Below are 21,540 nucleotides of genomic sequence, written 5' to 3'. Positions count from 1 at the left end.
GCGCATGGAGGTGGGGCCGGGGGAAGTCCGGGCGGAGCAGTTGCGGGGTGTGCGCGGGGAGGGGGGCGGGGAGGAGGCGGTGGCAGAGGTGGAGAGGGGGGGCTGATCCCTGGGGGAAATGGGATGGGGGAGAAAGGGGTAGCCCCAACGCTTACACATGTCACATGTGCTTTTTAAGACGGCCGGGAGCGCCTGCGAGCTGGATCTGGTGGAGGATGCTGCGGCAGGTGCTTCGCAGAGGGCTCCAGTCATTCTGCCACAGGCTGGGCTTGTGCGTGAGCCGGCACCCGGTCTTTTTCCTCACCGTGCCGGCAGTCCTGACCATCACCTTCGGCCTCAGCGCGCTCAACCGCTTCCAGACCGAGGGCGACCTGGAGCGCCTGGTTGCTCCCAGCCACAGCCTGGCCAAGATCGAGCGCAGCCTAGCCAGCAGCCTATTCCCCCTGGACCAGTCCAAAAGCCAGCTCTATTCGGACTTACACACCCCTGGGAGGTATGGCAGGGTGATCCTCCTCTCCTCACCCGGGGACAATATTTTGCTCCAGGCTGAGGGGATCCTGCAGACCCACCGAGCCGTGCTGGAAATGAAGGTGAACCACAAGGGCTATAATTATACTTTTTCCCATCTGTGTGTATTGAGAAATCAGGATAAGAAATGCGTGCTGGATGATATTATTTCAGTACTAGAGGATCTCAGGCAGGCTGCCGTCTCCAATAAGACAACAGCCAGGGTGCAAGTAAGGTATCCCAACACTAAATTAAAGGTATGCTCCTCCTGCATGCTTCTGCCACTTAAAGAGGCGGCACTTCATTTCTTGCCCTAAACAAGCAAAGAAAATGCAGAGGTCTCATCCTTAAGGCTCAGAAGCTATGGCTTCTTTCATTTCTGGAGGGGTGGAGGGGAAACGATGGGCAACTGAGCAAAGAAAATATGCAATGAATGGTACAACTAGATAAGAAATTCAAAGCCAAATCAAATACCAAAAAGAAAAAAAAAAGGAAAAAAAAGAAAAAAGAAACGAAAAAAAGTTTCTGAGACCCTGCAGTTACATCTTTGTTCAGGGTTAATAAATCAGTGGATGGAAGGGGGAGGGGGTGTCCTGAACAATTGGGGGATTTCTTTCCATAATGGGGCTCGATGTATTTCTTATTACTGATTACACATTCACCTGGTACCATATCCACCTTTTCGCATCTTCAGCTTGGCTTGATTTTTCACAGGGATGGTCATGGAATTTTGCTGCCCTGTGGTTATGTCTGTGGGCTATGAGTGTGGCCGTGATTCTAGGAACTGTGTGTGAGAGAGGAGTTTGCATAGCAAAAGAAGTAGGGATTTTCTATGAATCAGAACAGGGATGTGTGCTTAACTGACGCAATGGTTTGCTTAGTATGCCCTTCCTATCCCATGAAGGATCCTAGACCCAAAGAAGACTGCTTATAGCTGCCAGATAACCAAAGTAAAGAAAAAAGTTCTCAATCAGCAGAAAGTGCAAGGCATTTCGGCATTAAATGATTATACCGTTTGGCCTCTCAAATAAAATTTTGATACTCAGTGAGATTCCTAAACTCATCCTACTCCACCAGGAAGGATATGCTGCAGTCAATGAGGCATGCAGTCTGCAGGTGACTGAAGTCTCGGAGACAAATGTGACTTCCAAAAGACTCGCTGCCCCATTTGTGCACTTGACCCTGTTTGCGCTCAGAAGCTGTGCCTCCAAGAACTCCCAAGACAGGTGTTTCCCAAGAAGACAATGATGTATGTGGGGGCTGTGTGTGGGCCCTTCTGTGGAGATAATGGAACTGGAAAGACCACTACAAAATATCGCAATGCCCGTTTATTTATTTCACAGAGTCACCAGAATATAAAACGCAAATGACTTCCTCGGGACTTTTAAGAGAAATTGCTTGTTTCCTGAGTTAAGCAACAATTTTGTGCAGTTGGAAACTAATGAAAACCTTGCCTTGCCTCCTCTGAGCCTGGCACGCTGTTCGCAGGGATCCAGAGGCTGAGCCCATCTCAGCTTTACCAAACTGAGCGGCCCCCACTGAGGTCTAAGGAAAGCGGAAAGATGAGTCATTAGTTTACATTGGGTTTACATTAGGCTTGCCTGCTTTGTGCTATGGATGGAGCATGACGGAGACCTGTGTTTGGGCAGCATGCTTTTCATTTCCCCACACCTGTGCCATCACCATCACTGCTTGCTCAGGAAAGGATGTGGTGGAGAGGTAGTCTTTCTCACTTATGGTCCTAACACAGCTTTTTGGTGTTAAAGATTTGAGCTGTATCATAGTTACACTTCAGTATGGTTTTCCCTGTCTATACAAGCTTACAGGTGATTAATATGTGCAGTTAATTATTTGGGTCTCAATCACCTTTATTTTTGCAGTACTCTCCCAAGTAGAAGAGCGTCATCCAATCAGCAGCTGTGGACATTTTGTTTGTGTGGCGATGTCATCTTGACATTTGCAGTACCAATCTCTGTGCTTTTCTTTTTATTCACCTAACGGTTATGAGTTGTGCTGTATGGTCTTTTAGGCACATGAGATCAAATGATGGAAAGATAACTGTTCTCACTTCCAGTGACTTTCACGATAGTAGATGTCAGCATTTTCATTCTCCAAGACAAGAGCAACTTGCTAGTACAGACTCTGCAATTGTGTGCACTCTTGCGCCAAAACATGCTGGCCTATGATACATATTCTACCTATACTTTATGAGTGACTGGCTGACTGACTGGATGTCTGACTGAGGGACATATTGGCAGGACTCTATGAGAAATCATAAAGAAAAGGTGTGACTCATTACAAGCTTATTGAGTAACAGAATTTATCTGATACCCATAGAAGGAACAGAACTATCACATGTGGACTGTTGTTCTTATTTAGCTGTGGTTCATCATTCATCTTTCCTCAAATGTGCTGGTTTGAGCCTGTGTTCATGGATTCAATGAGTGGAGGGGTTGTCCATAAGATGTCTTGGAATAAATGAGCCTTTGAGGTATTCTGAGAACAGCAAACCCTCTCAAGGCTAGACATAATGTCACAGTCCTCAGGCAGTATAACACACAGTTCCATAAGTGCCACAGAAACCTAGAATTCTGTCACAGAGACTTCTCGGGACCTCAACAGTAGAACTCTCTAGTAGAGAACAAAGTGAGATGACCTTCTGTTTTGATTTTGTGTTGTTTTTGGACAGTTTTAATTCATGCGTGGCAATGCATCTCAGGGTGTATCTCCATGATGTTGGTACTCAAAAGTTTGATCACTTCTGCTTCTAAAGACAAGAGGGGAAATTTCACATGTACACTTTGGCTCTTTATTTCACTTTTGTTCTGCTCTACTTTACCAATAATCCTACCTCTGTCCAATATTAAAAACTCTGTCCTGGTAAAATCTAGCAGTAGGAAAGAATCTCAAGCTTAGGGAAATGGCAAGATAAATAGTAACAGGTGGACAGTGTGGAAAGGAACTGTCATTCACTTGACTTCAAAGGGGCAGTAGGTGAGGGCTGGAGATGAATTGAAGATGGGTAAGCATTGATTGACAGAGAGAAGTCGTCAAAAATCTGAGCTGTGGTGATCAAAGTATTAAAACAGCTGACTTGCCCTGAACTCAGGAAGGTTTAGATCTGGTGAACATAATAATCCTGAGAATGTGATTCAGACAAATAGGGTCACATAAACTGGCCAACATGGAAAAATCCACCTGAGAGATTAAATATACCCAATGTGAAAAAAAGTAACACTTGACCTAGAATACTAGAGAGGTAATCAAATTGATACAGGCTTTGTAAATACAAAAGAAAGCTGCAAAATCAGAAACACACTATAATATGAATTCTGTAATCTTTACTTTGTACTGATCGCTCTGGTGTAGCCTCAAAGGAGCACAAGGGCCATGCTATCTCTAACGACAATATTCACAGTGAATGCTTATTGACTAGTTTAGAAATCCATTCATTCAATGTCACAAAATTATCATCAACCTTTGTGACATGCTTCCATTTTAAAGATATTATTTATATTTTACAGATGTCTCTAAAGTGTTTTAACCTCATAATTGAAAGACTCTTACCTTTAATATACGCATATATGTGTGTATATGCGACAGTCAAATATACATATTAGATAAAGTAGTACAATGTGGCTATATGCATATACAACAATTAAATATACACATCACCAGGTAAAGTAGTATGATGTGGCCAGACTGAAATTTTAAGCAAACATCTTGCATACTGTAAAACAATTCTGTTTTTAAAAGATCTGTATTTATGAGCTGTTCCAGGTTGTAATAGATGCTTTTGTTATCATTCAGGAAGCTTGGGTGGGTGGTTACAGATCATGTTTCCCTGCTTCTTAGACAAGTCATCATATCCCACCTCTCTATCTGTGGAAGTGGCAGTTCCCATATAGCTCCAATTCCTTACAGTAAAAGCAGATGTAGTCAAAGAGGTCTGAGATTTGAGCAACTTCCCTACTTCTAGAAACGAGTAACTCAGATTGGATTTCTCTGCAACCTATCCTTCCCGTTAAATTACACTCACTTCCATACATCTGGACACATTTTAAAATTAGTATATACCTCAGCATACCACATGATATAGATAAAGACAGGAGCAAAGATACACATTCTTGATCATCAATAGAAGACAGTGCTTCTTAAGTACATTCTTAAGTAAATTATCTATTTTTGGAATGTATTGCAGTTAATTATATAGTTTCAATCTCAATGGAAGGGGAACTTGGGCCAACCTGAAAAGCTATGGTAAGCATTTTTCACTTCCACTCTTAATTAATTCTAAAATCATATATATACATATATATATATATATATATAATTTTAGATATTGTGATTTAAGCTTACCTTTCTGATTCTGCCTTTCAATAGGGAGAAAAATTGCAACCATATTGAATATTCTCTTCGTATCCTAAAGGTTTCCAAATGTTATATCCACCGTGTGTCATTTAGTATATATAAATTTATAAACTGCATTTCCATTTTATAGGGAAAAGTCAAGGAGCTTCAGTGATTTCTTTGTGATCCTCATGCTAGTGCATAGATTCAGGCCCAGACGCAAGCCCAGATCTGTCTAGCTCCAAAGCCTCATTACGACACGCTATTGGTCTTATTTTCTGTACTGCTTTTGGTAACAATTAACAGTAGCCTTTCTCATAAAGAAAGAAAGGAAGGAAGAGAGAGAGAGAAAAAAGAAAGAAAGGCAGGAAGGCAGGAAGGCAGGAAGGACAGGAGAAGGAAGGAAGGAAGGAAGGAAGGAAGGAAGAAGGAAGGAAGAAGGAAGGAAGAAGGAAGGAAGAAGGAAGGAAGGAAAGAAGCAGTAGAGCCATCCTTCCACAGCCATTTTCTCATCACCCTCCTTGCTTTCTGGAAGCGGTTGGCTCATAAGAAGATGACAGGATGACTCTCCAGTCTGGGAAAGCTCCTGCTATCTACCTAACATGGCAGCTGCTACAAATTTAGCAAATGACTCCTTGGCACATGACTTCACCTTTGATATCATTTCCCCTCAGCTAAGAACAAACTGAAGTTTGGCTTTAGGACCAGCTAAAGGTGAGAAATCTGAAAGCGACCCAAGATGTGGAGCCAGGGGCTTATGTGTCAAGGAAACACAGGCTTTTCTGGCTGACTCTAGCACCAAGGGGAAGGAAAAAGATTTGATGAGAGGGCAAGAGCTAATTCAATGCACTTTAAACCAAGAACTATTCAGGAGACTTGGTTCCAGTGTTAATTCTTTGAAGACAGGTTAGTGACTGATGGATTTCACCATCAATTTAGGTGTCAGTTTTTTTTATGTGGGAAATTGACAGAGCTAAGCCAAGAGATCACAGGAATTCTTGTCACCCAGCAAAGTTTTCTTATGCGTCTTAGGCAACTATTCCTACACATAATATGTGTTATCATAATGGATATACATTATATTTGAATGATACTATTGAAAAACACTGATCAGGGTTCCTAACTAAATTACTCTATATGCGTCCTAGCTACCATATCAAAAATTTATTTATTCTTTAATCTGTGCATACACAGATTGTGCTCAAACATTCTCAGTATGGGAGCTTGCCTCCTGCTCACTGGATGCAGCAAATACCTACTTTATATCAAATTGAATTATTACACTTGTGTGTACTTATGCACATTACTGCTTTTAGTACACTGTGCTTTTTCACAGATATTTTTAATCAGCATGCAAAGTATTAGATTTCATTATTGCACTTCGAGAAAAGTCTGTTAATGTTGAGTCTTCTCTTGCATTTGCTCCCCTGCACCACATCTACTCTCTTGTGCTCTTCCACTTCCGGTAGATGCCTTTCTACTCTGTCACATGTGTCTGCTCGCCCCACCCCAACACCCCTTTTCTCTCTGTCACAGTCTCCTCTCTAGTTTTATAGTCTATCACATACTCACACCATCTTTAAAGATCTATGTGTGAGAGAGACTGAAATTCTTGTCTTTCTGAGTCTGGGTCACCTTGCTGAATACAATATTTTAGAGGAAGCTCCTAATAAGTAAATGAAAAACTAGATGAAAGGGAAGGGAAGGAGGGACGGAGGGTCAATTTCTGACATTCTTCTTCTTATTTCCTTACTCTTAGCTGGTCTGAGTAGTTCCTTGCAGCTTCTAGATACCAGCAAGCAGGACTAGAAGTGGGGACAGAAGTCAGAATGGTGTGATAGATGGGCATGCAGGGCCTGATGCCTCCCCACGCCGCCTAGAAAACACTCCTTGGACTCCTCTGCTGCTTTCAGGCATAATTTGCTGTAATGAGCTTGCTTTCGTCGTTTCAACTTTAACATATTAATGCAGATCCACTTTACAATACATCTGGGTAACATCTGGATGTTTTTCACCCACTGGCCATTGCAGCATGTTTGGGCCACATTGCTTTTAATTCGGTTTTAGAATTGATCAGCATATGTTCAGACCAATTTCAGTTATGTTCAGACATTGATGGGTGTGCTCAATATAAATAATGTTGAAGATGACATCTGAAAATTACAAACTTCTAGACTATCCCTTCAAAATCATGAAAATGATTTTACTTCAAAATTATACTTCGATTTCTTCTCTATACGCTCTTCAGTGCTGAGATGTCTCTGTCTTAGTTCTAAGGTGGACCTCAGTGTTTTTGATCCATGACTTAAATTTAGGCTATAATGTATTTGTTTCAAATCAGAATTATTAACAGAAGATAGATCGGTGGAGAGAAACAGCCACAAAATGTGTGGCAGCTTACCAGGCAACAATTCTACATTAAAAAGTCCTCGCCTCCACCATGTAAGGCCGGGCCAGTCACTTGGTGAAGCTTAAAGTCATTCAGAAAATCCTGAAAATATTGAAATTAGATTCACCCCTTTTAAGGAGTAGCATTTTCTCAAGCTCGTTTACAGGTGCTGAGTAGCGGTCTCAGTGCCGAACTCTTGTCTCCTACGTACACTAACAGCTTAAGAGAAACCTAGACACAGGAACCACAAATGGGACAAGAATATCTGAGGGAGGTGAAACATAAAATCAGAAGGGAATGCGCCTTTTAACAAGAAATGGTAATCTGTGAGTTTTCAGAGAAATCAAGACTCATTCTTTGTTGGGCTGAGCAATCCAGGCCTCTGAAAGGTACCTAACAAGCTGCACTTCAAAAAAAAAAGTTTCTGTTTATGCTTGGGATTGAGACTAGAACAGACGGTGTTCTCTCTCAAAAGCTACCCTGCAAAGTGGGAGCACCCACCTCTGATCATATAAGTCTCCCCTGCTGTCACAAAAACTGCAAGCAGAGTGAGGTCTCTAAGCTCAGACGCTGGAGATTTAACCAACTACTGATGGAAAATGTTAGATTGTAACTCTACTACATACACATGTAGGTAGAGGCTGCTCATTTGCTTCTGGGCCACCCAGACTCAAAATAATCACACAGGAACTATATTAATTAAAACACTCTTTGTCCTGTTAGCTTAGGCTTCTTATTAACTAACTCTCACATATTAAATGAACCTATACCTATTATTTTTGTACTTTACCACGAGACTTGTAGTTTACATTTAAGATTCTGGGGTGGGCATCTTTTCCTTCTGCAGCTACATGGCGTCTCTCTGACTCTGCCTTCTTTTCTCCTCTATTTCTACTTGGAATTCCCGCCTTGCTCTATTCTGTGCTGCCATAGACCCAAAGCAGCCTCTTATTCAGTGGTAATAAAGCATTTTCACAGCATACAGAGGGGAGTCCCACATCATACATACATAGACTTTTTATTTTCATTATTCCCTAAACAATATGCATTAGCTATTTATATGGCACTTACAGTGTGTTAGCTATTCTAAGCATTACAGAGATGATTTAAAGCACATAAATGAAAAGCAACAGTAAGAATATACACAGGAAGATGCATTTACGTTCTGTAAATGCAGAGTTCCATTTAACACAAGGAAATGAGAATCGTGGATTTTGGTACTGGCCAGGGATCCTGGATTTATCTTCTATAGATTCTAAAGGAAGACTGTAGACTCTGGGTCCTGGAAAGCCAGAAATGTGTTTCAAGCATTTTCACAGCTTCGAAAAGCCCTTGGTGCAGATCTGGGTGTTTGCAGCAGATGCAAGTCACACTGAATGTTTAGAATTTAGCATCAAAGTTTATACCACCCTTTGAGGGGCAGGCTCTTTTAATGACTTAGAGACTAAGATTTCTCAATTCTGGCTGTTAGTATTGACCATAATAATGTGGTAAGGTACCTATTACATTGTGCAGGTAAAATTCAAAGTCACTCGAATACACATTCACTCAGGTAAACATTGTGCCGGCTCAGTGTCGGGCACTGTGTTGCCCACTGTGAGTTCAGCAGGAAGTAAGTTAGATGTGATGCTGGCTGCTTGAGAGAGCCAAACATTACACATATAATTCATAATTACAGATTACCACGGGTGAAAAGCACATGATACTGTAAGGGTAGGTATCAAGTCTTGTGGTGTTAAAAACTACTTCCAGAAGAAATGACTGGGAACAGAACTGTGAATAGTGAGACGGAGTTTATATGGGAAGGGTGACTTAGATGGTAGAAACGAACATGGGATTAGATCCTGGCGCTTTAGGAGCACTGAGCAAAGGCCACCATGGATGAATGCTTTAGAGTAACAGCCATGAAGGTGTCAGAGACATAGTAGTAATTTCTTGAGATCAAGGTATGTGGACCCAGATTATCAAATCTATATCTGTCCTCTCTCTGCCTTCATTAACTCTATGACTTGGAGTCCATTTTTAGTTTATAATTCAGTTTCCTCACAATAACCTATGCCTTTTGGTACTAAGAAAATAAAATGAGTTGGTATAATTTCATGAGCACTTTATAAAGTATAGTTCACACCTGAGGATATTGTGAAAGATGCCTCTTCTGTTTCAGAAATCCAGCGTGAGCTAAGATCACATATTTAGCAAGCTCACAAAAGATGCTAAGTGTTTCCCTTCTATGAAGCACACTCCGAGAAGAAAGGGCAGAGGCTACTTCCTGAGGACTGTTCTGGGTCCAGCACAGATTCCTAAAAAGTGTCATGTTATTTATCCTGAAGACCTGTAGAACTTGCTAAGTGGTTTTCTTGAGAAGCAATCACCAAAATAAACAACCCTCTTGATTCCATCTAGACATTTACAGCTCTCCCTCGCTGAAGTCCTCACCATTGCCCTACCAAGGACAATGGGATAGAGCTCTTGGGTTGTCACACTGCCTGTCTGGAGCTCCCCACAAGCTCATCATTCTGAATGTGACCTTTACCTGAGGGTAAGAAAGATTAAAAAACAAAAAAGGATACCATCATACCTAAGACTCTATGTGCACCTAGGTCTGAAAGTATCTTGAGGTTTTTATTTTCATGACTGTCTCAACAGAGCTAGCCTTAACTACCTTGCCTATTCCTGTCTCCCGCAAGATTATGGCTCTCTGCACCATCACGACTGACTTTCCATTCTGTTTTCATATATATGATTTTCATTCAGCAAAACAAGTTTTTTTTTCATTCTCTCTTCTTTCAATCCACCCAAAGAGTTGCTGTATTTATTCTAAGTGTGACTCTTATCATATTTGTGACTCTTACCATATGTGATACTCTTACCGTATGTGTGACTCTTACCCTGTGACTCTTATCGTATGTGTGACTCTTACCCTATGTGTGTGAGACTCTTACTGTATGTGTCACTTTTACCATATGTGTGACTGTTACTGTATGTGTGACTCTTACCATATGTGTGACTCTTACCATATGTGTGACTCTTACCATACATGTACCATGTACCCAAACTCAGGGATCCAGCCTTGTATGACTAACTCTTCTACCTGCCTCCTCACACCTATTTATTTATATACATATAAATAACTGATGATCTGATTGCAAAGCACATGCCATGAGCCAACAACATTAATATCACTCAGGAATTTTCTAGAAATCCAGATCTGCAGACCTCATTCTGATTTTGGTGAAACTCTGGCCCTAGACCTCAGCGAGTCCTTAAAGTGCCTGAAACATGGATCTAGAGACTGAAGTATTGTCTGAGTACAGGGGACATTTAAAACACTTTTAACATACTCTGTATGGGCTTCATCTCTTGAGATAATGAGCAGCCAGGGCATTGTGATCTTGAAAAATCTCAAGTATCTATAATAGAGTACCAAGGCTGGGGACCAATGTCATCCTCTCCACCTTCTCTTCATAATCATGGTGTCCACCATTGGCCTTCATTCCCTTTTGCCTACTGTATTTCTGTCTCTGCTTTTGCTTCAATAACATCTCAGACAAACTAGCCTGTATACCAGGGTTATATGCCTCTTCCAAATGTATTTTCCTTTAAGCAAAACACACAGGAACTTCTGGTATTTAAAAAACTATTGCCACTTGGCCATGATGACCGAGAACTTGTACTGAAACCTTCACCCTTACTTGTAGTATCGACCACATCGAATCGTCGGCAGCATGAAAGCAAAGCCAGCTAATGTTTCTGTTTGCCTACTTCACTCAGACGATTTCTTTGACTTGGACTATCTTTCACAGTGTCAAAACTACATGTCTCTGAAATGATAAGCCCCTAAGTTATTCTTCTCTGCCCCTGTGGAACATCACTAAGATATTTAGATACATAAAGTTCTTTTATGTACTTTAGGGAACTGTCATCTCTGTTTAGTTTGCATTTTTGGTTTAAAGTGAGTCTGTATGTGCCTAGGGAATTAATAGGGTTAGGAGACCTCTTTATATAAATTAATTTGCCTGAAAGGATCTAGACAACAAAATGGAAGTTCCTAAAGTAAGCCCTTGGGGAAGGTTATAATAAAATAGGGAAAAGCTCATTCAGGTCAAGCTAACCTCCTGCAGCTATGGGTAAGCTCTGAAGAGAGGTACTATCTGAAACACACTGAAAATGCCCCTCATGATTGATTGCAAGATACACAAAGAGTAAACAATATAATTTAATATTTGGTAAAGGGAGGAGTGCTAGAAAGAGAGAGAGATACTTTGCCAAACATCTATGTGTCTTCGGCTCAGGAGAGACTGTAGATAGAATTACATGTATAGAACAATAGATGGAATTGCCAAAGTTAGCAAATAAAAATATAGGACAACCGATTAAATTTTATACAAAAAGATAGTAGGCAGACATAGTAAATCTGCATCTTCTGAGTTTACAGAAGCACACTGAAGACTAGACACTCAGCTGCCAGGACCAACTATTTCTTCCTCGCGTAAAGGTTTGAAGCCCCTGCTATGAAATCAGGCACAGGTCCTGCTTTGTTTTATCTCTTGCATTGCAAGGTTGTAGAAGAGTCTGGAGCTTCCCATTAGTTCTTATGGAAGAGCTGAGTCTAAGCCAAGGAACTGAAATTTTCCCAACACAGTTCTAATGCTTGCTAATCACTAACCATCCAGGGCTAGAAAGGAAGGCACGAAGTCTACTGGAAATGAGTAAAAGATATTCTAAAAACTTCCCGAAATGCATGTATAAACTTCTGAAAGGACCACACTCTTACTCAGGCAGGGAAGTGAGCAAGTGAAATTTAAGCCACTCATAATATGACTCATTTACATACTTTGGCCTCAGGAAACCCCTTCCATTTATTGTTCTATTAATTCTGAGAGATTCTACTGAGTAAAGGTTCCACTTAGCCCAAACACCTCTTATTGTTTAATAGAAATATGAGAAGATGAAAATTATTTAAAAGAAAGGTTGATTAATGAAAAGTATGTGATGGGTATATATAAATGAAATTTGTAGATGGGAAATACTCACTAACTAAACTCCACATTTCTAGAAGAGACTGGGTACCAATTCTATGAATGAAACTAAACTTTTACTAAAAACAAAGATGTTACATGCTCTGAGCATCCTTGCAACAAAAGTAATGCATCATACATCATTTAAAATGTGTCTTCCTTTCCTCAGGACCGTAAATATCTTAAGGGTAGAAGTCATATCTTGCTCCATAATATTGAAAGCCAGTCTTACATATATAAGAAATATTTCATAAAATGAAATAAATGTAAATGTGTTTTTTTAAAGAGGACTCTCATTGCATGAATATTTGGGTTGCCTGATAGTCTTTATCATTCTCTTCCACCACCATCCTAACATTCCATGTGCAGCTCTCTTGTGATAACCATGCCACCTGGCGAAAGCCCAGCTTGTCATTTCTCCCTTCCCATGACTCACCTTCCCGTACCATTAGATGTGCAGAATGATCATAGCACACAGACTTGGATAGATGAGGCATAGACCACGTAACAGGCCACAAGGACAGGGCACTAGGGCAGAGGAGGTGCCCGTGGGGATAGGCACCCTGCTAGAGCTCCCTGGGCACCCAAGAGAAGCTCAGGCTCTGAACTAGTTTAATGACCCCCTTTCATAGATAGTACACCTTCTCTCAGGGAATAGCACATAAAGCCAATATTAGCAACTTGGTACTTGTTTTCAATTCATTCTTTCCAACTATGTTTTTTTTTTTTAATCTTAGGGATTCTTTCTAAGGAAGTGGGTTTCTTCTAGGCTGTGAAACTAGATACATTCATTTAAAAAATGTCAGAAAAAAATTATTTCCTTAACAATATTTAACTTTTATACTTAAAACTTGTTTGTTTATCTTTATACAGTTACGTTATCTTACTCACCAGGCAATGCCCTAGTAGAATATCTTAGTAATTATTAGCTACAATGTTAAGTGCTATTCACTTCCAAACTTTCCCTTGGGCTCAGTACACTGAATATTTACTGAAGGCATTAAAGTTGTTGGAATTCCTTAGCAATCTGACAGCGTACCTCAAAGTGGTCACTGCTTTAATAAGGTGAATCCTTTGTCTTGAAGATTAAAATAATAATAATAACTAATCATAATTATTAAAATAACAACAATTAATGATTGCATCCTCCTAATTTCTTTTTGTTTGCTTGTTTGGTTGAGTTGGGGTCTTATAGCCCAGCCTTGAACTCGTAACAGAATGGAGGATGACCTTGAATTTCTGATCCTCCTGTCTCCATGTGTATGCAAAAACCATGGGCATGCACCTCCACACCCAGACTCCCAGGTTAGTTTTTAAAATAATAAAGAAAGTAAATAAGAATCAAACAAATTTATGTTCAACTCCATTTTTTAACTTTTGCAATTTTGAATGCATTATTTCTTTATCTTTCAGCTTTTCTGTATAAAAGTAAATTCATTATTAATACCCACCCTGCATCTAATTTCTAGCACCTAGTTTCTTTGTCAGCTTTAACATTTTTATTAATATAAACTTGTAATATCAATGTCACAGGAATATGAGGGGGTCAAAGAAAAAATCATTTATCATCCCCACTCACGAAGCCAATTTTTTAAATTAATTTATTTATTTATTAAAAATTTCCACCTCTTCCCCGCTGCCCTTTTCCCTCCCCCTCCCCACCTCCCCCTCCCTCTCTAGTCTTAAGAGCAGTCAGGGTTCCCTGCCCCATGGGAAATCCAAGGTCCTCCCCCCTCCATACAGGTCTATAAAGGTGAGCATCCAAACAAACCAGGCTCCCACAAAGTTAGTCCATGCAGTACAATTAAATCCCAATGCCATTGTGTTTGGCTTCTCAGTCAGCCTTCATTGCCAGCCACGTTCAGAGTGTCCATTTTGATCACATGCTCCATCACTCCCAGTCCAGCTGGCCTTACACCAAGCCAATTTTAAAATTTCCACTTATAACAATAAAATACATAGTTGTTATCATAGGGTACCTGTTTGGTCCTTCTTATTTCCATAGTTTTGTAAGTGAATTCATAAAATCATTTTATCAATTACACGAAAAGTTCAGTTGGTAGTGTTACTATCCACTATAGCACACTTCTGGGGAATTTTTTTTCTTTAATAGGCATAATAAAGAAAGCAAAATCTTCTGTCTCATTATTAGGAGATTTAGATGGAGAACATCTTCATATGATTTAGAAAGCTGCTTTTGTTAAGTGTAACTATTTGTGCACATGAAATATAAATAGTGGTCAACAGACTTCTGGGTACCATGTTCCCAGGAGGAACCTTGGATAGCCATTAGGAAATCCTAAGTTAGTTTGAAACCAGCTTCAAATGCTATATACATTTTTAAGGACCACACCCCAGCCTCTCAGAGTACCTTGTGGTTTATCAAAACAAGAACTAGTTTTCACTACCTTTCAGTTGGTGAAACCCAATGGTTCTCCAGAGAAATACGTCTGAAGCTTTCTAGTGGCCTGATACCCATGGTCTCTCCTCAAATCCATAAAGTCAGATTCTAGGGGCAAGGAGTTGAGATCTGGTATTTTCACACAGATGACTCCACTGACCAATAAGATTGGGAAAATTAGACCTAAGAAAACTGATGCTTGCTCAGCTCTTTAGAAGACAAATTGAGAGAATAAGAAACGTTAGCAAGAGCTCATAAATTTGCAGAAATCAAGCTTTATGTTCATCTTAGAGTTCCAAAAGGGGGATGAATGCCCTGAACTTAGTGGCCCCATTTCCTTCCTAGGTAAGCTAACTGCACAGCATCTGTGTGGCTAATGGAAGTGACTCTATCCACTTCTGTACTCACCTAATCTGAAATTGACTGAACAAAATAAAACATTTTAATCAATTTGTTATGTACCAAAGATGCCCTGAATTACTCATCCCTTGGAAAACATATCATCTGCACACTGAAAGCCATACTTGTTGCTTAGTGGATTTGTATAGGGAGATTACTTTTCAGAACTGTAACTGTTGGCAAATATTCATTGTCCTGGTAGTATGCACACATGTGATAATTCGTGAGAGTTCACAATATTTGAGCATGATGCAGACCTTTGAGTTTTATTTAAATGCTATTACTTCCCCAGCTGACCTCAAGATAGTCTAAATCACACACACCTAAAGTGGCTAGTGTCTGTCATTTGGAAATGAATTTGTGACTACCACTCATTGCTAACCTATGCTTTAACTAGTCACGTGATAGGAGATAAATGTTTCTCCCATGAAAGTTTGACTGAACTAACCTTTGGCATTTTTAATTGCCACCTTGAGTATGGGACACTTCATTTTAATAAGATTTTAAATGGAACTGGGGTGGAGTTCAGTTGGTACCACTCCTGCCTAGTATGCACTAAGCCCTGGGTACAATCCCATCCTGGCCAAGGACCGCATGATCAAGTAGGTGTAAACCTGTAACCATAGCACTTGCGAGGTGAGGAGGAGCAGAAGTTCAAGGTCACCCTGTTTACCTAACAAGGTCCAGGCTAGCAGGAACTATTGAGATCCTGTTTCAAAAGAAGGAAAAGAAAATGAAGTGCTACCAATTTCTATTTAAACAGATTGAGGAGAAAATGTTCAGCCGAGTTTTTCTGTCCCTCTCCACCTGTGAAGATAATCATACAATTCTTTTTCTCGATGCACTTACTACTCTACATATGTAGCTAACATACAGGTGCCCTGGCTTCACCAGGAGGCTGATAGCTGCCAAATCGGCCCATCTTTCAACAGCTTTTACAGGATGTCGAATTAAAGAAAATACAAGCTCATTAAACCACAACGAATATTTAAGGTAGTTCAGCTACATAGGACCATACGATCTAAGCGTTCTCCTTGGGTCACAAGAAAGCCTCTCCTTTCTTTTACTGCTGGGCTCACAAGCCACACACTAGCTCTCCTATTATTTTTAAACGACAGTTCTAAATCACTTAAAGCAAGGGGTGAAGGGAGGGTTAGTTGGCCAAGATGAGCAATGCAGTGTTCACCACAAGTTGTGGATGACTGCCACCTTCATGTTAAGTACTTTATTTTTGGCAAAATCACTTAATGAACCTGAATCCATAGCCAATTTATATTTCTCAGAACCACATAAAAAGTAGAATTATCTCCTCTTCTGTGAACTAATTTCAAAATGTTAAGTAGTTGTGATTGCATTGAAGAAACAACATCTGCATCCTTGCATTTAAATATAGACCCACGATGCTTTATCTAGGAAACTAAAATATGGAAAAGTTTTCCACTGCCTATATAATATCTCTCTTGAAGGATTTAATTCATCATATTTATTTAAAACAATGTATTTCTAGTCATTCTTTCTCTGATAGAGAAGAACCCTGGTCATAACCACATTTTTTTCCTTTGTGTGTCACATGATTTGGTGATATTCATGCCCATTCTGCCCTCTCTCATTCTACAATCCCTCCCCCCATTGTCCCACCTCCATATTGTTAATAAGTACGTTTTATTTTCGTATCTTTTTTTTCTAAACTCTACATATAAGAGAAAGCATGTGATGCTTATCTTTGGGAGTTTGGCTTCCATCATGAGATGATTGCTGGAGAAATCTATTTCCTGTAAACAATGCATCCCACTACTTGGGATGTTGAAAATGTAATTATATTTCCTCGTCATTCCCTTCGCTGCCTAGTTCGTCTGTTCCACATGGGCTCAATGTTACCCCCCTTTTTCTTGCTTTCAGCACTTCATATAGAAAGCCATAAGTGGGGCACGGTGCTGCTAAGACTTAGCCACATGTGGTATGTTGTCATTATAGAGATTGGGGCATTTTCTCTGCTCTGACTTTTATTGTCAGTACATTTACTTCAATGAACAGCTTTTCTGATGAGTTACATATTCTATACTTACACTATTAGACATTCTGCACTAGGTACTAGTGTCAGGTTATAGTCAAAAGTTATAGGCTTTTGCCAGAAATACCCATCTAGTTAGAAAGGAAAACATATGAGTGGGAGTTTAGAAACTCAGCCCCCGTGCTCCAGTGTTAGAGGTTAATCCAGAATGATCCAGAACACTGAGGAACACAGAGCTGATGCAGCTTCAGCTTCCTCAAGAGCTTTATAATCAAATTGGTTTTTGTAAAAGGGTAGTGCTGGTAGGAAACGTCTTCCAGAGAGGCTGATTTCCATTGGTAATGAATGTTTTCCTTTCAAAATGTATTAATTAAAATTGAGGTCAGTGGAAAACTATTCTGAATAAGCAGGGAAATATTTTTTGCTTTGATCAGTTTCTCTGAAGGTTATGAAGTCAGCATAAAAATCCCAATAATTTTATAGATAGAAAAATGAATACCAAACAGAAAGTTATTATGGGTACAGACCAAGAAACATCAAGATGAAAAATGCAAAGGCTATTAATCATCCACAGAATCTGGCGAGAAGATTGTTTCGGAGTGGAACATTCCACGAGTCCCCCCAAGACCATCCAGTCTCTGGCTTTCTCCATAGTATGTGATGATGGCTGAAATCACCATGACATCATTTAATTAGAGAAACTGAAGCATGTATGTAAGATGTCTTCTGTAAATTGTGATATGTCCATGGTGAAAACAGAGAAGCTGTAAAGCCTCAAGTCTGTGCATTCTAAAAAAGGAGAGAGCATAAAATATTAATTTCGGCTTGTTTTATGTAATATCTGGTTTCAAAAACATTTCTTAATGTCCACTTGACTGGCCAATCATCACTTTATCCCCACTCAACAAATGAATCATTTTTACACTTTTAATAAAAGGTCACACTGAATTTTTTAAAACAGAAATAGTAAAAAATTTCTACAAAAAAATCACAGTTTATCAACTGCAAGGTTTTGAGGTGTATTTTTCAGAAAATTCATGCTTACAAATCTTAAGTCTCTGAGCCGCCTCTGTGTTAAAAATAAACTGTAGACAAGTGCAAATTTTCACATGGATTCTTTGGAATAATGTAGCGAGTACAACATTAAATAGTCGATCATCACAGGTGGAAAACATTCTTACTTGACTGTCACATGATTCAGTTCTTTTTTTTTTTTACATGTCTCAGTAATTCAATTCTCTGATTACTAATATTTACTTGTTTCCTTTAAGGCAAACACAATAAAACTATGGACAGTGAACTCTCTTTCATTAAATATTTTAAAGGTAGAAATATTCATCAAGTCAAGTGTGATGCAGACCCATGGAATTAGCTTTGCTGTGCAATAGCAGTGTGTGCTCGTATGGACCAAGAAGTACTCCCTGTCATTTGTATCAGGCCCGGCTCTAGATAAGCACACATCAACCAACTTAGTTGTCTCCCAGCACTAAAGAAAGTCTCGTTTTTAACAATGGGAAACTGAGGCACAGAGAGTTACATAATTTATCAAAGCCCATCCAAAGTAGATGGAGCCAGAAATCTCATTTACTTTTCTCCTTACTGCCCACGGGTCACCACATGGGTCTCTCGGTTTTAAGTTCGGCTACTCATACTCTTTCTAACTATTGCTAATGGTTTTTGTAGGAAGCTCACATTAGAAGCTGGAAAAGTATTCACCAGATCATCAAATTTTCCCACCCCAAGAACTAATAAAACTGTGTTCCCTATAGCCTTTTTTCCAAAAGTAATTTAGTCAGCTTTATTAACTGAAATTTATGTGCACCCCATTTAATTGATCGGATGTCTGCCACTTTGCTTGGAATACTCATCTATAGAACTCATAAACCTGACTAATAACATAGCCCTTCACTATTATAAAACCATTTCTCTTTATTATGATGTTTTATTGTTCCTTTTTTCCATTAATGATATAGAATGACCTTAAATAATTCTTCTTCTTCTAATAAGTCATGCTGATTTCTCATTTTATGAAGGCCAGAGAGTCTACTGTGGCTTTGTAGTATATAAACCATTGTAAACAAGACCGTATGTGTAGCTGTGCAAACACATCTTTCTGACCCTCATTGAAATGGGTATCTAAGGTCCTCCAATGTGCAGGTGTCAATCATATTTGAAAACATGGTAATTAGACGTTTATGGAGCCCTTCTTTGGTGCAAGGCAATAATGACTTGTGTATTTCCAAACCGATATGAAGTAGTAACCCAGCCAGCAAGGACTTTACAAGTTAACTGAACTGTCACACAGATACAGTGAGTCTACAATGCAAGAGACGCCCGGTAAGGGATGTAGACACTGCTGTACTACCTATGCTATCTTCGACTGCAGAGAGGTTAGAGGACAAGGAATCATTTTACTGTCAATTAAGACTTTTAGGATGAAGGGAGTTGGAGCTGGTTCCAAAACCAGACATTGGATTCAAGACAGAAAAATACAAGGAAAGCATTTGTGGTGGGGCGGGGGGTGGGGGGAGCAATCTTTATAGCGTTCTTACATGGGTGGTAAAGCAGCTCTTTGATTTTCAGTGGACAAGCAGAGGAGGTTGGTTTTACTTTTGCGAGGTTATGTTAGGTGAATGAAGGAGCCGCAGAAAGACTTTGAGTAGTTGTTTGCGTTAAGAACCTCAAGTATACCTTGATTTAAGTGAACTCTGAATTGTGCGAGCTATTTATTCAGGCCAGGGTTTCTTCACCTTTATTGATCCTTGGAACTAGAAAGTCTTCCTTTGAAGGAGCTTCCAGCAGGGTCCCTGCCTCTGCCCATCTGATGCTGGTAGGGTTTCCTGACTGCCCTAATTGAGGACAGGCAAAAACAAACCTGAAGATGTTGCCAGTGTTCTCTGAGGTATGAAATCACCCCCTGTCGAGCCCCTCTATCCTCATCCGGTGAACCCTCAGGGAATCCATTCCCTCAGATCTCTGTCCTTCCGTCATACAGACCATCGGGAAAGGATGTCTGGTCCCTAACCCAGTTCTTGCATTTTGCCTGTGTCATCTCCGAGGGTATATGCCTGCCATGTCAAGGTGATTTAGTCCACTTGGCAGGAGGCCGGACACCAATCTCTGCAGAATTTCTAGGATGTCCAGTGAGAGCCACTGAGAAATACTCACAAATAACCTCCTTTCCCCCTGGAGAAAAACTCTCTAGGCTCCTTCACTTGTCAACATTGTACTCCTGTTTAGATTGAAAAGGGATTTCAATTGTAAATCCTGCTGGTGCGGGAAGCTGGGCACTGGGAAGACAGCACAGCTGGTGCTTCCGGGATGGTGAATGATTCATCCTCCTTACCTCGGAGAGTCGGAAAGGGCTAGTTTGGGGTGCTAAATCCTCAAGGTAACATTGCAAACCTAGTCACCAACACCGCAGTAAGGAGGAAAAGGCATACTAATTAATTACAGAGGCCTTCCTCCTCAGACTTGGCAGCCCTAAAAATAATGCTATTTACTAACTTGATTTTCCCCAATTTAGTAATGGGCAAGTTGGGTTATCCTGGGAGAGTCTCCTAAACCCAGCTAAGCAGAAGCCATCCTTTATACACAGTTTAGACGTCAGGCTTGCGTCGCTCATGTATATAGCTCATTTTTCAAATAAAATATTTTGACTTCTCTAAAAAATACTTTTCCTGGGGAACCAAAAGGTGAGCCTGGGATCCGGAGCCATCTGCCCCAGTGTAGTCTGTAGGAAACACAGCATTTGACTGGCTGCTTGGCAGGAGGAATCTTTTTCTTGGAGTTTCTGTTTTCACATTTGGCTTTATATTGCATAATTTATTTTAATTCAGATTATCTTTCTATCTGTTTTAAGTTTATCCTGGGTTTCGCGTTATTCTGGAATCCCCTGGGCTTCTCTGACAGCCTGTCTTGGATGTTCATTATCAGGCTTTCGGTTAACTAGTAATTGTAGGACGTCTGTTTTACCCTTTGAAAAGAGGTTCTTCTGCTCTTACCAGAATGCCCATTTTCCATATAATGAGATATGGCTACAAATAACAGGGTCTGTCTGTGCATTAACACATATGTATACCCTTTCTTAGTCTCTTTAGGCTGCTGTGAGAAGGTCATCAGTAGAGAAAGTGATTTAAACAAGCAATATTTATATCTCATAGTTCTGGACATTGACAACTCCAAGGTCAGTGTGGCTTCCCATCCCATGAGGATCGATTTCTTTGCCTGTGGACTACTCTTTCTCGGTGTATGTCCTCACACAGTGGACGGGGTGATGGAGTACCGCCCACCTTGGGACCTAATCAACTCTCAAGGACCCCATCTCTACAAACATACATGAATATTAGAATTTCAACATACTCTTCCTGAGAGAGCAAAACTTTCAGCCTGCTATCTGTTGTCTAAGCAAGGACCATTGGCTGTGTGTTGCAAATGAGAATGTTTTTATATACGAACTTAGGGA

General features: G+C 40.1%; 1 protein-coding gene and 1 long non-coding RNA gene across 3 annotated transcripts in view; one reads left to right on the top strand and one right to left on the bottom strand.

Moving 5' to 3' along the window:
- LOC146890725 (uncharacterized) overlaps nucleotides 1-292 on the bottom strand; it is a 32,014-nt gene extending 31,722 nt beyond the window's left edge. The window contains exon 1 of the long non-coding RNA XR_014998253.2: nucleotides 156-292. This is a non-coding gene — a long non-coding RNA (uncharacterized LOC146890725). The remainder of the gene's footprint in view (nucleotides 1-155) is intronic.
- Ptchd4 (patched domain containing 4) overlaps nucleotides 165-21,540 on the top strand; it is a 179,131-nt gene continuing 157,755 nt past the window's right edge. The window contains exon 1 of one of the 2 annotated variants that reach the window (XM_048442707.3): nucleotides 165-590. In XM_048442707.3, coding sequence (XP_048298664.1) covers nucleotides 165-590 — 426 coding nt within the window. Of the gene's footprint in view, nucleotides 765-21,540 lie in introns of both variants that reach the window. The other variant, XM_048442705.3, reaches the window with a different exon arrangement.

Source organism: Myodes glareolus, chromosome 18 (genome assembly GCF_982192425.1).
Source record: "Myodes glareolus chromosome 18, mMyoGla1.1, whole genome shotgun sequence".
Lineage (NCBI taxonomy): Eukaryota > Metazoa > Chordata > Mammalia > Rodentia > Cricetidae > Myodes > Myodes glareolus.
The sequence above is the reverse complement of the archived record's forward strand: the minus strand, read 5'-3'. Positions and strand labels throughout refer to the sequence as shown.